The sequence below is a fragment of the Boleophthalmus pectinirostris genome, unplaced genomic scaffold (assembly GCF_026225935.1).
Source record: "Boleophthalmus pectinirostris isolate CB_2022bp ecotype Guang Dong unplaced genomic scaffold, ASM2622593v1 HiC_scaffold_5, whole genome shotgun sequence".
Lineage (NCBI taxonomy): Eukaryota > Metazoa > Chordata > Actinopteri > Gobiiformes > Gobiidae > Boleophthalmus > Boleophthalmus pectinirostris.
Genome location: NW_026571404.1, coordinates 7,654,072 through 7,671,214, shown reverse-complemented (window position 1 = coordinate 7,671,214; position 17,143 = coordinate 7,654,072). Strand labels below are relative to the sequence as shown.

Sequence of the window (17,143 nt, the reverse complement as noted above, 5' to 3'; positions counted from 1 at the left end):
GTTCTTGTAAATCGTCTAGTGTATTCTGATTCCTGACCTTGTCGCTGGAGAGAAATTAAATTGAGCAGAGGAACAAGGTGCTGCCAGCCTGACTAGAATTGGGTAGAATAACTTAAAAAGTTCTCGAGATGTGTGAAGAATCCCTCAGTCGTCCAGGCAGAATCTATGGCGAGGAGAAAATTCAGTTTGTCGACTGGACAAAAGTTAGTTTGGCTGAAGACGTTTCGCAGCTCATCCAAGCTCACTTTTGTCCAGTCGACAAACTGAATTTTCTCCTCGCCATAACTTAAAAAGGGTACTCAAATACCATTACTTCCCAGTGATATCGTAGTGATCTCAAACCTCAAATCTCAATTACTCAGGTCACAGTAAAATGGTATTAAATATCCAATACTCATTCTTACTCAAAGACTAAAAGTATGGTGCCTGAAAACTACTTTTGTAAATGTAAAGGAGTTGAGTAAATGTAACTTTCCTTCTGTCAAACCACTCTCCTTAAATTCTCTTACAAAAGAATAAAAACGAAGAATGACTGCAGTGTTTAGCTTAATCCTTTGTGTACCTCACTCCACTTACTTGTAGCTTCTTCTCCATCTCCTCTTGCTCTGTCCCAAGCTGGCTGTTCTGTTTTCATTACATCTGTACATTTAGAAGTGTGGAGTGAATGTGGCGCCCCCTCTGGTAGACAGGCTCCACTGAGAGGGTCAGAGGAGCAGACGCTGATGCAGTCGGACAGGGCAGGGTCACGGAGATAAGGTGGATCTGTATTTAGAAACATGACCAACAATTGACATCACAACAAACAGGAAATCACGAAAGGCAATCCATCTCCGAACAGAAATGGGTGGTCCAGACCGTTCACACCTTAGGGTAGTTCTGTGGACTTAAAGAGCCTGTATTATGTTATTTTTGGATCTATGCTGTAATGTTTCGTCTTCACAAACAGACCTGGATTTGCGTTTTTGTTTCATTCACACGTGTTTAACACACAAACCCTGCACATTTAGGCTGAGCTCCTCTCTCAATCAATCAATCAACAACTTTATTAATCCCAAAGGGCAATTCAGTTCACACATCTCTGGTCACGCACAATTTATAAATATAAATAATAAAGAAAAAGAAAGACAGACACCAGACGTTCAAACCTCAGTGCATCAGGGACACAGTAACAAATTCACTTTCCATTTAAAATCCTTATGGCAAAAGGAATAAAAGATTTGGCGTAACGGTTAGTCCTTTGCTGTGGGGTGACATAGCGCCTCCCAGAGGGCATCTTCACGAACTGTGAGTGCAGAACATGGTTAGTTTGGCTCAGTATGGCCTTAGTCTTTTGTAACACCCGATGTCTTCACACAGAGGCCAAATCCTCCATCTGAACACCACTGATTTTGCTGCAAACTTTTACAATCTGGTTCAGACTGTTCTTGTCTTTCACAGATAATCCATAAAACCAACAGATAAAACAAACTTTCAATAAAAGAATGATAAAAATTATTTAAAATGTTAGACGACACGTTAAAAGAGATGAGCTTCCGCATCAAGTAAACCCGCTGCTGTCCTCGTTTGACGATGTGCTCAGTGTTCTTATTGAACCTTAAAGAGGAATCAAACACAGTTCCCAAACACTTATAAGAGTCTACCAAACCCCTTTTCTTCAAGCTCTACATGCTGCCGTTAGGCCAGTGTCCTACCACAACTATGCAGACGACACTGAGATCGATGTCTCACTGGCAGCAGGGCGCTATGGATCAGTGGACTGACTCTGCCACTGCATCCAACAAATCAGTGTGTGGATGCGAAACAACTTTCTCCAGCTAAACTCAGACAAAACACAAGTCCTAGTCTTTGGCCCACAGAAACAGAACAGAAAGAGGCAGTGTCAGCAGTCACCTTCAGTCTCTCTCTCTCTCAAAAAATCAGGCTAGAAATTTTGGGGTAATAATGAGCTCAAACATTGAACTTTAACAGCCACATCGAATCAATAACCTCTGCAGCCTTTTACCATCTAAAAAACAGCAACAAAAATCAAATGTTTACTGTCTAAAGCAGACTTGGAGAGACTTATCCATGCGTTTGTCTCCAGTAGGTTAGATACTGTAATGGTCTTCTCACTGGTCTCTCCAAACGAGTTGTGAGACGCTGCAGAACATCCAGAACGCTGCAGCTCAGGTCCTGACTCGAACTAGAAAGTACGAGCACATGCGTCCCGTGCTCAAGTCTCTGCACTGCCCCCTGTGGCTCAGAGACTTCAAAGCTTCTCTGCTTGTACAAGTCTCTCCATGGCCTAACACCAAAGTCCATCTGTGACATGTTAGTGCCATATGAACCATCTGCACTCTTAGGACTTCAGGGACCGGCCTCCTGCTGGTGCCCAGAGTCACGACTAAACACAAGGAGTCAGAGTTTCAGATTCACGCAGCTAAAACCTGGAACAGTCTGAACATGTGAGACAGACTGGACTTTGACTCTGTTTAAATCCAGGCTCAAAACGGTTCTGTTTAGCTGCGTATGACAAAAAGGTTTTCATTCTGCGTTCTTCTCTCTTTTTTTAAGTTTTATGATGATTATTTATGTTTTGATTTTAATGTATTACTTATGCTGTAAAGCACTTTGAATTACTTGTACGAATTATACTTTACATATAAATTTGTGTTGCCTTGCCTTGCCTGCTCCACCTTGTGATGTCATGTGGTCATACAGGAAATGCTCTATTGTGTTTTTAAACTTCATACGCCACATCCATACCCAGGATTTCAGGTCTGGAATTGCTTTGGAATTTCCAAATTGGAATCTGTAATGAACTAAAGGTAAAAGGCAACTGTTATCTTGAAAACTAAGACTTCGTGACATCAGAAGGTGGAACAGAGCATTTCGAGCTTTGGAAACGTAGACAGACTAATAAAAAAGGATTACTCAAACATGTGTGACATTTTTATAATTTTAATATTTTATTTTTTTATTAATTATTATTTTTATTATTATTATTATTTTTTTTTGTATGCATGTTAGTTTTATATTTAGTTAAGTCTGTCTTGTTGTGGATGTGCTGGGTTTCCAATCCCTCAAACTTGACAAATTATAAAAAAAATAAATAAACGTGTGAATGAAATACATGTTTGAGTAACAAAAACACAACTTGGGGTGTGTTTTTGACATTCCATGGCCTAAAGCTCATATGAGTGCATTATGTGTAATATAGGACCTTTAACTAAAACGGTGACTTACAGAACCCTGTCAGAACTGAAGAAGCTACTTGGATGAGTGGCGAAATGTATTCACTATAAATAAATAAGTTAAAAATAATAATCACTCACAGATGATAGACATGGATTCTGATAAAGGACCTGTGCATGATTTTGAGTCATTGGTGTCGAACATGTTTTGTGCTCCCACCATTTAGTCTTTTGTGTTTTGTTTTGTTTCCCATATGGTTCTCATCTAACAACGTCTTTGAACAGATAAAATAGTCTGTCCCGAGCAGTTGCTTCCTTGTTTCCCCGTGGTTCTCTTCCATCAAAATGCCAAAAAACTGTACAGACAAAATCATTCAGTCTCATTTTTTTTTTTTTCTTCCACAAATAGCTCCATTTACAATACACAGTTTGTAAGGAACTAGAACATGAAGTTTTACTCACAAAAGGTTTTCACACTTTTCTTACTATTGCATTCTGCCATTGTGTCCATGGACAAGACACTACTGCTGTCCGCTGGCATGAAAGTAACATCATAGTTCCTGTAGTACTCAGAATACCAACAGTACTCACTTCTGGTGTAACAGTACACAAAAATCATGGTTTGGTTTTGAGGTCACGGTTTGGTTCATTTTTGGTACATATGGGAACAAAATGCAAAACCAACTATTTGTTTTAACATTATACAAACGAGAAAATAAAATAAATGCAAAGTGCTGCTTGGTAATACTAATAAGTTAAATAAAATATTCTCAAATAAGCAACAAATGTATGAAATATTATAAAAAAAAAAAAAATTCCTTGTAAACAGTGAACAAAACTTTTCAAAAAGTAAAGCACAGCGCTAACAGTGTCGAACTTCCTGTACAGAAACGGTTCGGCACGAATACATGTACCGTTACACCCCTAGTACTCGCAGATCAGTCTCATGCTATTGACACTCTGTAGGGGGGGTTGTACATCTATGCCTATGGTGGGATGTTCAAGAGTCAGCATGGGGACACAATGCAACACCGTCAAAAGTTAAAAACGCAAGAAAAAATACAAAATGAAGCTCAGATTGAAGTCTAACTTGAGTAACAGACCTTCAGACAGAGCAGTGCCTCCAGTTAGCTTCACACTCCCAGGAAATCATCTGCAAACTATCAATAGCAGACAACATGTTAACTCCTTGAACTGCAGTTTCCTGATGGATTTTCCTGAATATTTGAATTAACAAAGTACAAAGTTAAACCCTGTATTTTGAAATTTAACCTGTCACGATACGCCAGCCCCACATTGAGATTTTGATAGGAGCTTAATGAGCCTTAGTGAACAATGTGTCCTTTAAGCCGCAGAAAGCGACTTAACTTGCCTTCATTCTTGCCTTTCACTCAGCTTCTCTCCATTTTTGTTGTGATTGTCCCTCCGTGTTGGCAGTGGAGGAGGCTTAAGCTATTGTGGAGCTCATCCTGTCTGCACGGCGTGTCAGCTAAACGCCTCAAATGTAAATGTGCAAATGCGTCAATGCAGAGGACTTATTTCTGCTCATTTGGAACAGACTTTTCGGTTTGTATTTATGCTTCATGCTGGATCTCCGAACAGAAAAATACATATTGTCTCACTGTGCAGTTTACAAGTCTCCTATACTATGCATTTAAGTATTTAGAAATGGACATAGCCGCCTTACAAATTGGAATTGAGCATGGGCGTGCTTCCGACTCCATCAACCCTGGCCCCAATTCACTTTGTATTGAAAAACTGGTGCCCCTCTCTTTATTTGCTGCTGTGAGACTTGTCATTTTGGTCTTAAGTGTTCATATTGAACCCACTCTACATGATCCTAGCATTTTTATTTCACTTTTTTGTCTGTAAATCAAAATAAGAACTTTAATAACAGACAAATCAGACGACTTTTGCTCCCACAGGTTTCATTAACAGTGTAGTTAAGCGCCCTGTTACAGCGGTGGTGCAGGCCGGCATAACCCTCAACAGCCTCACTCTGGATTGGCTCTGTGGTTGCTATGCAGTTCCAAATAGTAACCGATATGACGTCAATCATAGTGTTTGGCTCCAGTCAAATGAAGCAAGTCAAGGTTGGCAATTATGGGGCGAATTTGGAGCCGAGTTCCATATTTAGATAGAAAGATAAATAGATAATACTTGTTAAATAGATAATATTTGTTTGTTTTTGCCGGCGTTTGTCTGTTTGTTTGTTTGTTTGTTTGTCTGTTAGCAACATAACTCAAAAAGTTATGGACCGATTTTGATGAAATTTTCAGGATTTGTTGGAAATGTGAAAAGGAAGAACTGATTTCATTTTGGGGGTGATCCGGAAGAAATCCTGGATTCTGGATCACTTTGAAATTTTAGTTAACATTGTGGTAAATGGGGCCAAAAATGTTGTTTCTCAATATCTCGGTTAATTATTGACCAAACCCCATGAAATTTGACTCAGGGATGGACAGTGGGATCCTCTTTCATATTCCAAAGGCTGATCCGGATCTGATCCAGAAGACTGATTTTATCGCAATTTATATAAAAAATGGGGGTAGTCCTTGGTGGAGGTCTGCGCTCTCTGACTGCTTTTCTAGTTATTATCTACCTTAGGGATGTAACAATCTGTCACAATATATCAAATTACAAGTACGTTTGCTTAAATGAATGGTTTTACAGTAGCAACAGCTTATGAATATCGGGAACTACATATCCTATGATTCATTTCAGTGCAAACATGAGGAGATATGTTTTTTACTTGAATTCTTGGGATTATGACGGAAATAATTCACACCAAAAACTTGTCAAGGTATTTTAAAAGAAAAAGAGTGTTTTATCTACAATTATATTAGCCTCTCCAGAATATCGCAATAAATATCGTACAGTCAGATGCATATCATGAAACGGATATCATTACATCCCTAATGTGTCTATCTAAATATGGAACTCTGCTCTGGATTTGCTCCTCTAACTTCTATCCTTGACTTGCTTCATTTGAATGGAGCCAAAACTATGGGTGACATCACACTTCCTTAGTCCATTTCTTTATAAAGTCTATGATTTCAGGCTGTTTAAAATACTTGAGACCTTTTATGCATTTGAATTTCTTTTTGTAAACTCCATGAGATTAGAAAGTGCTTTAGTGCGTTGTTTCCCAAACACTGGGTCATGACGCTCAGGTGGGTCACAAGATATTTGTTTGGGGTCCCTTTGTCACGATCTGCATGTAGGTCTGCAGTATACAGTTCTGACAGAAAAAGAAAGCGAAAGAAATGGGCCTCTTTTAATGTCCAAACAGGCGACTTATGGATCCTTTTATTGCTGCTTCAATTACTGTTTTTCATTGTTTAAAATTTGAGTAATACTAATTATTCAAAGAGACACGATCACTCAGTCAACAATAAAATATCCTCATTAATGTTCAATTTTGATCAAATCCACCTTTATTTTATGATTGACTTGAGTTGCAAAGGTTTGTGACTTTTAAAATCTGGATCAACCGAAAAGAAAAAAAAAACCAAAAAACACCGCTTTATTGAAGGCAATTTGAGTGATAAAGGAATGTTTGGTGAGAAGGAAAGTGGAATATTTGGTGAGTTTAAAGATGTATTAGGTAAATTTTTGGTTGGGCCATTGTTATGTTCTTGTCTCAGACTGGAATGTTCCACAGTGAGGCATTATAGACGTATACAGTGAACTGCAGCTAAAGTGGGATCAGGAGGACTCATAGTAAGACAGATATTTATGAGGGTAAATAAGGATGAGGCCGTGGCTGAATCAGCACGAACAGGATCCGTGGGGCCGTGAGTGATGAAAATCTAGCACTGTTGCCATAGCAATGAATAATTTGAAACTTAATATATCTTTTGAATGAACAAGTCCTCACACAGGAAGGTGAAACTGCTCAAAGTTGCTTGAGAATAAAAATGTAGTTTGAGCTGAAAGGGTAAAAGGGTCTTAGAGCCGCTTTACGTTGGCCCCGAATGTTTTAGAAAAGAAGCCTAAAATCAGTGTTCGCAGGTCACATCAGTGAGTCTAGATCTGTCAGTCTGAGCTGGGATGAAGAGATACAGAGACACAATGATACTGAGGCTCTGTGTGAGTGCGAGTGCGAGCAGAGGGGACTGTTGTACCCTCGGGCGAGAGTGGGCGGCCCGGGTGCCACTCAAGGGTGTAGGTTTGGTCTCAGCTTTGGTGGGGACATTATCAGCAACCCCAATTATCAGCAGTATATGTTTTATGAATTCTTTCCAAAAACACAGAGTCTGGGCAGGTCTAAAATAAGTGAGAGGTGGTTTCATTTTTCAGTTTGTGTCCATTGTCCTTCTAAGATGATTCTTTAGCGAATAACAATGATGTAGAAGTTTGTAACAGATTTCCATTTGCTGATGAGTGATGAGGTATTTGTGAGGTCATGTCCAAACATTTTTCCACAGGGCTCCGTTTGGGAGGTGCACTTGTGGAGATAGTCGCTCTTTTTCTGCGGCGACTTGTTATAGGACAAGTTTAATTGAAGATGAAGCCAAGTAAGTTCCTTTTGAAAAGTTTTTCAGAGTGCGGTGCAGCGTCTTTACTCGCATCTGCTCGAGCCGACGTCTTCGGGTGCTGGTCCTGTCCTGTCGCTTCCTCAGTTTAGGCTCCTGGCTCCACAAATGACATCACTCTAACCCTGTCGTCATATCACTGAATACATCTCAGAACGTCTAATAAACAAAATGTGAACTAAAACGTGTTAAAATAAAATGGCAAATATTGGTAAGGACTATTTTATCTTCCTCAGATATTGACTGTGACATGTCTCCACCGCCTCATGCAAACCTACGCCCTTGGACCCACTTCTGTCCCGATATCCCAGACCACCGCATCAAAACATATGCAAAAATTGTGGTTTTGTGTTCTTGTGCCAGACGTGTGTGTTTGTAAAAGAGGCTCCTATCTGTGTCTGTGCCAATCAAACAGACTAAATCTATACCGAAAAGCAAACCCTTGAGTGGTGGGTAAATAGATCTCAGTCCTTCTCAGAGCCCTCACCCATAAACTGTAACCTAAAGCGATCAGAGCGCAGCCCTTTATGTCCTCTCTTTATGTCAAGCCGTAGGTTAAAGCCGTGTCCAGGTGGCATTCCTCTGATCTATGTGTCTTTCTCTTCCCCTCTCCTCTTTCTCTTCCTCTCCTCTCTCTGTTCCCAGGATCTGAAGAAGGTGCTGTCATTTCCGCAGTACCCCGGGGAGTTCCTTCACCCGGTCGTCTATGCCTGCACTGCGGTCATGCTCCTCTGCCTCTTCGCCTCCATCATCACCTACATCGTGCACCACAGGTAAGGCCCGTCAGCGCTGGAAAGTTTAATGTTCGACACAATGAGCTAAAAATGGAAATATCTGACATAAAGACGAGGTCAGATTATGGTTTCTCTTCCCTCCATTTACATTTCAGCGCAGCGTGGTGAAGGGAATGACAATCTTAAGTGGCTCGTATTTTCTGATCTATGTTATAATGTTGTTTCCTCGTCACAAACAGACCTGGAGTTGTGTTTTTAAAACCCATACACATTCACTAGAGTTATTTGGATAATTTCAGCTCTGGAATCTCCAATCTCTACTGAACTAAAGGTAAAAGGAACTTGAAAACTAGGATTTGATGACATTGTACGGCAGAAAAGAGCATTTTGGAGATGCAGACAGACTTATATTAAAGGATTACTCAAACATGACGCACACAACTCCCGGAATGTTTCTGATGAGGTAACATTATAACGTGGATTAAAGCTCACATGAGTCACTTTTGAGACAAGATAGTTGGTGATGCATAGGTTTGCAGACAGGTCAAATACAGTTGTAAGTAGGGGTGTGCAAAAATACCGATATATCGTATCATTTAATGTGATGATACAATATCAGTATTGGGGAGTGCTATATCGATATATCACCAAGAGTATTTTTTGGTAGATTTTACTAAATTATTTTGTTAGAGTTCTATAGGCGAGTTTCAGCTGACGTCATTGTTAAAAGCGCGCGTTGCATGCTGGGAAATATTTTAGTCGGCGGCAAGAAACACGGTAGCGTCAAACACAGTGCGTAACCTTGTGTATTTGTCCCCGATAATGGTAAATTCCTGCTGCATTATCGGATGCACAAATAGAAGCACGGAAGAAGGAAAATGTCTTTTTTGTATTCCATTTCCATCGGTCTGAACACTCTTTTCAGTAGGTTCGTTCAAGCTGGTTTGTGGCTCTGAGTTTTGGTGAGAAATTGTGAATTCTGAGTTAGGATCGGATGTGAAGAAGTACATGTGGTAATTTCATCCTGGGATTTATCAGAAACTGTTGCTACGTCGCTACGGAATTGTTTGTTTTGTCTTTCGAAGCGATTCAGCAATCGTTTGAGCGTGACCTTGTTTTTCTGGTATTTGTGTCCCAAATTCAGTTGCGGTGTGTAGTCCGGATGATTCAGATCACATTTCGCCTTAAAATGTATTGAAATTACACATTAAAATAATTTATTTAACAGAAATGCACAAACCTGTCAAGAAATGGGCCCAACATACGCGGTCTGAACTTGTTGGAGTCCACGGTTTGCTAGGATCTTCTACGTTTGCTCTGCGAATGTTTGAAAGCCATTTAATTCGCCGTGAGCGGTTCTTTTCACTCGGAATACGAAAAAGACATTATCCTTCTTCCGTGCTTTTATTTGTGCATCCGATAATGCAGCAGGAATTTACCATTATTGGGGAAAAATACACGAGGATACGCACTGTGTTTGACCGCTACCGTGTTTCTTGCTGCCGACCAAAATATTTCTCAGCATGCAACACGCGCTTTTGTCAACAATGAAACTCGCCTATAGTTTAGTTGCTTGTTTAGTATGGCATAGGACTGTCGCCGTTAGGGAATTTCTCCTGCGGTGTGGTATAGCAGCTCAACACCACGGTATACGGTGATACCACGGTGATCCCCTGGAGTTACAATATTTCCATCGGCTCTGAAAACTCTCTCCGATGATGCTCTTGTTGCGCAGATGCACATGCACCTTTGTTGTCTTGCGGATATAGCGTGTGTAGCATGGGAAAAGTAACATTCGACTTTGGAACAAGTGCCGCTGCATCTCTCCAGCTCTCACTGTGGCCGCTCGGGTCAGAGTCCTGGACCAGGTCGGGTCAGAGTCCTGGACCAGGTCGGGTCAGAGTCCTGGACCAGGTCGGGTACCCGCGGACTTATGAGAGAGAGAACTGGGTTAGTCCTGGGTTATCACGGCCACGGGCAGGTAACGGGTGGAATGTTAACGGGCCCTGGTGGGTGCGGGTCTAAAAATGGACCCGTGCAGGACTCTGGGTCAGGTCACGTTGGTCATGTGCGGTGATCACCCAACATGCACCGCGCTGGGCCTCTTAGTACTGCGGTGATTCATTTTTGAGGTTATCGCGACAGCCCTAGTATGGCATCAGAATAGTCCCATCATACACTCACATGATAAAATGTATTCTGGTGTTTTGTATTATTTTGCACGCGTAGATATTAACTGTGAGCAAGCAAATTATCTCTGTGAAATCTGTGAACTTTGGCTGTGTTTGCTAATGTGTGCATTGCGTAACTTCTGAAAATTCTGCCATACACATACATTCAGAACACCCCCAGCATGACGTCACTGTAACGTATCAGTTGTGATATAATGGGACCTTTGTGTAAGGCTAAACGTGTAGATGTGTGGTGAAGAGATGCACTTCTAGAGCTTAAACGCTGGATTACACAAACATGTTTACGATGAAAAAAAACATTGTACACTGTGACATGTTTGGCACAAAAACTGCGTCTGAGTTATTTGTTCAGAAGCGCTCATTATTTGTGAGAGCTGTACTTTCCCCTGTCCTGTGCCTGTGTCTGTGTCAGCAGCATCACCGGAGGGCGGCCCTGGGCTCACAGTGGCCTCAGGAACAGTCAGGAGGACAATGCATTTTCTCCGTCTATATTCTGTTATTGTTGTTCTGCTCAGTTGGTTCAAATCTCGTTTTTGCACTTATTTGCTTGTGTCAGCAACGGAAAACGCATGGGAAATTACAAAAAAGGAATATGAGAAAATATAAAGGAATATAACCGGTGCGTTTACCTTGGAGGTGTACGAAAGACGACATATTTAGTAAAAAAAAAAAGCAGGTCATGTGTTTATATGCTGTGATTACATAATTTAAAAAGAGCTGGAAAATGATTTCAAGCAATGTACGTGTGTTTTTATTTCCAAATTTAAACAGAGACAGTTGTCAAAAGCAAAAATGTTGTCTGAGGGTGTAGTTAAAATGGGTTACATGCTGCTATTCCGACATGCCGCAGTCGTCTAAGGCTATGTTCAGACTGCAGCGCTTCATGCTCACTTTGGATTTTTTGTGTGAAATCCGATTATTTTGCCAGGTTGTTCACATTTCCAATTAAATGTGACTTGTATGTGATCTCCAGTGTGAACTTTAAATGCCCGAAAAGTGTCCCGCATGAGCATCGGAGGACACGAAGACTTCACACACACCGAGCGTGCTGAGTGTTTATGGAAGTCGCATAAACACTGTAGCCTGGTTCATCAGCTGGTTTCACTTCATGGAAACTGTCTGACCTTGCAGCATTAGGATTTGTTCACTTGATGGTCATGACGTACGTAAAGCACCACTAACAGGACTAACTGGGATATTAAGTTTTTCCCAAATCCTGTAGGAAGAAGGGCAATAACGTCTTTCCCCTTGATAAAATTCACCAAATATTCTCTTTGTTCCGGCTTTAAATCCTCGATCTCTGGAATCGTCACCAACACAGAATGTCTGTCTTCGTCTACATCCATCTCGACCGCTTTGTTTACTGTTGTGCTGTACCACAAAGGGACCCAGACAGGCGCTCATGGCTTCACAGCTCTTCGCTGATTGCTCGGTATGCGGTCTACAACTTCCGGGGCTTCCAATTCCTGACCTAGTCGCTGGAGAGAAATGAAATTGAGTGAAGGCACTAGGTGGCACCAGCCTGGATATAAACGCTGGGCTTGTCTCCCAAAATATGGTCCAGTTCTTCATAAAATGGACAGGTTACACATCCATGGACGCGTCGTTTGTTTGAGTCTTTATCCTCCTTGTGTTTGGCTCGCAGGCTCTTTATTTTTTGTTGACATTGGAGCCACGACTGCCTGTAGCGGCGCTCAAACATTTCTTTTGCAATCATTTCAAAAAACGCCCGGTTCCGATAAGACCACTCCAATTTGGCCTGAATTTAGCAATCCCAAATATTAACTCACTAACCCCGCTTTCCCTCCATTGACTAGACTCTGAGCCTGACGTGTAGGTGGGACGACCATTTCATCATGTAGGAGATCTGCGGAGAACACAATATCGCCTAAATAAATAACCAATCAAGTTCATTGCGTCTGCTCAATGAGACGACGCTCTCGCAGCCCAAAACACACATATGACCTGTCGGAAAAACCAGCACATCTAAATAGAGACATGTTGGAATAGGCCAGCGCTGTGCAGAGGAGATTTACTACATTTATGTCTTAAGAGGTGACGACATTCCAAAAGGATCCTGGCCTCATTATTACGCAACAGCTTTACATGGACACTCAAGATCAGGGCTTAAGTTTAGGACTTAGCACTTTTGCCTCTAAATCTACTACACCACACGTTTGTATGGTAGCTCTTTTGGTTAAAGGGGGATCCCATTAATTTCAATGGAGAAATTAATGGAGACACTGCACCAGTTTTCTTTTAAAGTGTAAATAAGTTTTGGAATCCGTATTGAAATTATTTGCTGTGAAGACTGGCAGACAGGCCACAGTAACAGATGGATTTTCAGCCATAGATTTACATGTAGAACACCCCCAGAATGATGCCACAACAAAGTATCAAAACTCTGCACTCAATCCACTGTGAGACAGAGTCCTGCACCGGGTCAAATACTCAACGGGTACCGCAAATAGTTGCTGAAACGTGCAGGTTTTAATGTTTTTGAATTTTACAGGTGAGTATGTGGGCGGGTAGTGATTACACATGGGCAGGTCAGGTGAATCAAATGAAAGATGAACGGGAGTGAAATACCTGACGTGCATCCAGGACGTCTGTTCAATTCCCGTTTTTCCCCGGAAAGATGGACCAGACAGAGACAGACTTTGGTGTTTTTATTACATAAAACCATCAGCGGAGGCAATCAGCCCGACAGCTGTGCTCCTGGTTTAGTCCTGGTTTAGTCCTGGTTTGGTCATGGTTTAGTCCTGCTTCAAACATGGTCCAGTCCTGGTTTAGTCCTGGTGACCGGTTCTGCAGTTGTGGCATGTATATATTTATATTAATGACACTGGTTTAGTTTTGGCTCAGTCCTGGTTCAGTCCTGGTTTAGTCCTGGTTTAGACCTGGTTAAGCCCTGATTCATTCCTGGTTCATAGCTGGTGTAGACATGGTTTAGTCCTAGTTTAGTCTTGGTTTAGTCCTGGTGACTGGTTCGGCAGTTGTGTATATATTTATGTTAATGACACTGGTTATTCCTGGTTTAGACCTGGTTTAGTGCTGGTTTAGACCTGGTTCAATCCTGGTCCAGTCCTGGTGATTGGCTCTGCGGTTGCAGCGTGGATATATTTATAATCCACTAATGACATGGTGTAGGTTCAGTCCTGGTTTAGACCTGGTTTAGTCCTGGATTATTGGGCTGTAGGACCAATGGGCTGACCCCGATTTATCACGGGCCACGGGAACGTAACGGGTGGAATATTAATGGGTCGGATTTAACTTTGATATAAAACACTGGTTAATGGGCAGGGCCAAAAACAGGACCCGTGCAGGACATTTTCTTTAATTAAACCTCAACTTTCCTCCATGTGTTGTTCAGTTTTATTCCTATTTAACTTAAAATGTGAGTTGGTTCTAAATTATTCATTCTCCTTTTAGTGTTTGAGGAAGGATATCATGACACCAATTAGTACTTTGAAGCCAGCGCTGCACTAACTTCTCTCCCGACTCTCCATCCCCGCTCTGAAACCCAAGCCCCGCTAATACAGTATTTACCAGCACCACGTATACTCTGTACTTCAAATAACTTCCAATATTACCTTAAGGCTCTTACACCTGTCAGCCTTTGATTCCGGCCCCCTCCTCCGTAACACGCCGTACTGGAGATGCTTGCTTATGTAATCGCTTCATTTCCTCGTGGTGCCTTCATCTTGGCTTATGGCGAGGTCCTGTCTCCCCTCGTCCTGATCCAGCTCAGAGTGTGATGATTCACAAGGGCCAGCTAGAGCAGCACTGACTATGACTAAGCAGATGTAGCGCAAACCAACACAGCTGTCGTCGCGGGAAAGCGGCTGCGAAAGTTGTGGGAAGAATCTTATTGCGATTCGCGCGGAGTTGTTAGGTGCGATGTCGCTCCTGGGTCCGTCCAGAGAGTCTATAAAGAAGTGGACTAAAGGAGTGTGATGTCAAAGGAAGGTCATCGACGGCAGCAAATATCCAATCCAACTCCAGTCCAACTTAATTTGTACAGCACATTTTATAAAACAAAACCGTTTGCAGTGTGCTTCGCATAGCAATATAAAAATTTACCTCTAAAAAGTCAGCAGTACGGATGTAACAATAACCAAAATATCATGAAAAGTTTCAGGAGGCCATCACAAAATATCAAATTACAAGTCTCTTTGCTTAAATGAATAGTTATGGTGATTCTAATGACTTTCTTTGTGATTTTAACATCTTTCTTATTCTGTAAAGCACTTCAAATTACTTTGTGTATGAATTTGCAAAAAATAAAAACAGAGGGAACTACATAGACCATGATCCTTTGGTGTTGTCAGTGCAGACTACAGGAAGATATAACTGCTATTAAGCACTTTTAAATCTTAAATCTTCATATTATAACAGTACCAAAGGCTTTTCAAGGTTTTTAAAATGTTTTTGGTAAGCCTCTTACAAAATATCTCAATAAATATTGAACCGTGAGATGCATATCGTGAAAATATTGTATCGAGGTATTTTACCTAAACAAACGCGACAGCATAAGCTCATTGTTCTACACTGCAGTGTACATGATATAATAAGGTTATCTACTCATGTTTATTAATACTTTACCAATCAATAATGTTCAGCTGATGTGGACGTGGTGCTTAAGCTTCGTGCTTCTCAAAGTCCTCGTCCGATTCCGGGTCCAACACATGCGGCTGAACGCGCTGTATCTCCATGTTGAATAAAAGTTTATTCCTGCCACTATCAGGGTGCACGTCTGTCTCCCCCTCCCTCCCTGAGATGGGTGGAGGAAGGGTGGCTCACTCAGAGCCTACGTCACGTTTGGAGGGCGGAGCCTGTGCTTTCTCAGGACGGGCGGGGGAATGAACAATAGTCGGTCTTTCATACGTTCCTGGTCTGTGACGCCTCCATGAAATCAGTAAGATTTCATAACTATTGTGTAATGGATGTTCCAAAACCCAAATTGTGCTTGTTTATGTGCAGAAGATACAATGTGAAAATAATTATTTTGCATGAGATGGGCCCTTTAAGGTAAATTATTAATACACTATTTACATATTTGATACAATTTGTGGTTAAACATACAATTTTGAAAGGCAAGTGTCTCATGTTTGATAAATAAGGAACAAAATCAAAGCTAGAAATTAACTTAACTCTATTACGGTGATGAAACATTTAAACACTTATTGAACTGTACATTCAAGCTGCACTATGTAACTTTTCAGCTTACCTTCATGGAGATGTTATTGATTGTTTGGGCTAGAATGTTCCACAGCACGGCTTTGAACTCATGACGTGTTTCTCTTAGTCTTGATCCCAGCTCAGTTTGGTGATTCACAAGCCTCAGGGCCAAAAGCATCACTGACTATGACAAAGCAAATGTACTACAATCTAACACATCTGGCTACATGGAAAAGTCATCGAGTGCTGGGGCGAAAATCCAAAACAAGTATTGCAACAGGGATTTGATTTCCTAATTATTTTTTAAGTATCATTCTTTTCAGAGTGCACATTGTCAACGACTCCAGGAGTTTGGCCTGTCACGAATAACTATACTGACTTATTATTCAAAATATGATAGAAAGAACAAGAGTTTTTCAGGCTTAGGACTGTATTTTTCTGACTATATGTCACAGTTTTTTTCATGGTTTGGGTGTTTCCTGTGACTTATACTCCGGTGCGACGTTAATTTTCACACTGAAGCCACGAGAGGCTCTAGTCTAGTGTGTGAGTATCTGCTGCTCCTGTTACTTCTGTACCACTGTCACTTCGCTCTACTGCACATGTCTCCTGCAGAAAGAGCCTCTGTGCTGCTGCACATAGTGAAATATTCAGCCGAAAACTGTAATCGAGCAGCAGAAAGAAAATTTGGAGTGAGCGAGAAACTTGTGAGGGACTGGCGGAAAGCGAGGATGGAGAACACAGCTTCACGGGAACTGGGAGACTGCATCGTGCAACTTTCCTGGAAGTCATTAGATGGATGGACAAAGCCTGGACTTCAGCGACAACTGAAACCCTCCTGTCGGGATTCAGAAAGACCGGAAAAATTCTAACTGGAACTGATGCTGAGTCTGACGACAGCGACACAGAAGAGGAAGTGGCGCTCCAGGCGTTTACTCCCAGAGGTCGAGGAGTTGCTCAGAAGTGACACCGAGGATGAAGAATTGAATGGATTTAGTGATTTGGAGTGAGATGGAGAGTTTGGTAAAACTTTTTCTGTTCTGTTGTTTATGCTATAATTATCTGAAGAACTGTTCATATGTGATGTTACTATACCAGACACTTAAAAAGAACCCAAGAAGTTAAAGTATATAAGAAGACAAAATGAACATCTTTGACCTGTTCAGCCTGTTGTTCTCTATTCTGTTGTTATTTGCCTTTTCAAGTTTAAATGTCGGTTCCTGGTCTCTGATTTTATAAAATAAATTTCCCCCAAAAGTGCGACTTATATGTTTTTTTCTTCTTCATTACGCATTTTTTGGCTGGTACGACTTATACTCCGGAGT

General features: G+C 41.3%; 1 protein-coding gene across 1 annotated transcript in view; it reads left to right on the top strand.

Annotated features, from left to right (window-relative positions):
- LOC110175781 (adhesion G protein-coupled receptor A3) overlaps positions 1-17,143 on the top strand; it is an 820,856-nt gene that overhangs the window by 665,601 nt on the left and 138,112 nt on the right. The window contains exon 15 of the mRNA XM_055162785.1: positions 8,357-8,484. Within this exon, the coding sequence (XP_055018760.1) occupies positions 8,357-8,484 (128 nt within the window). The remainder of the gene's footprint in view (positions 1-8,356; positions 8,485-17,143) is intronic.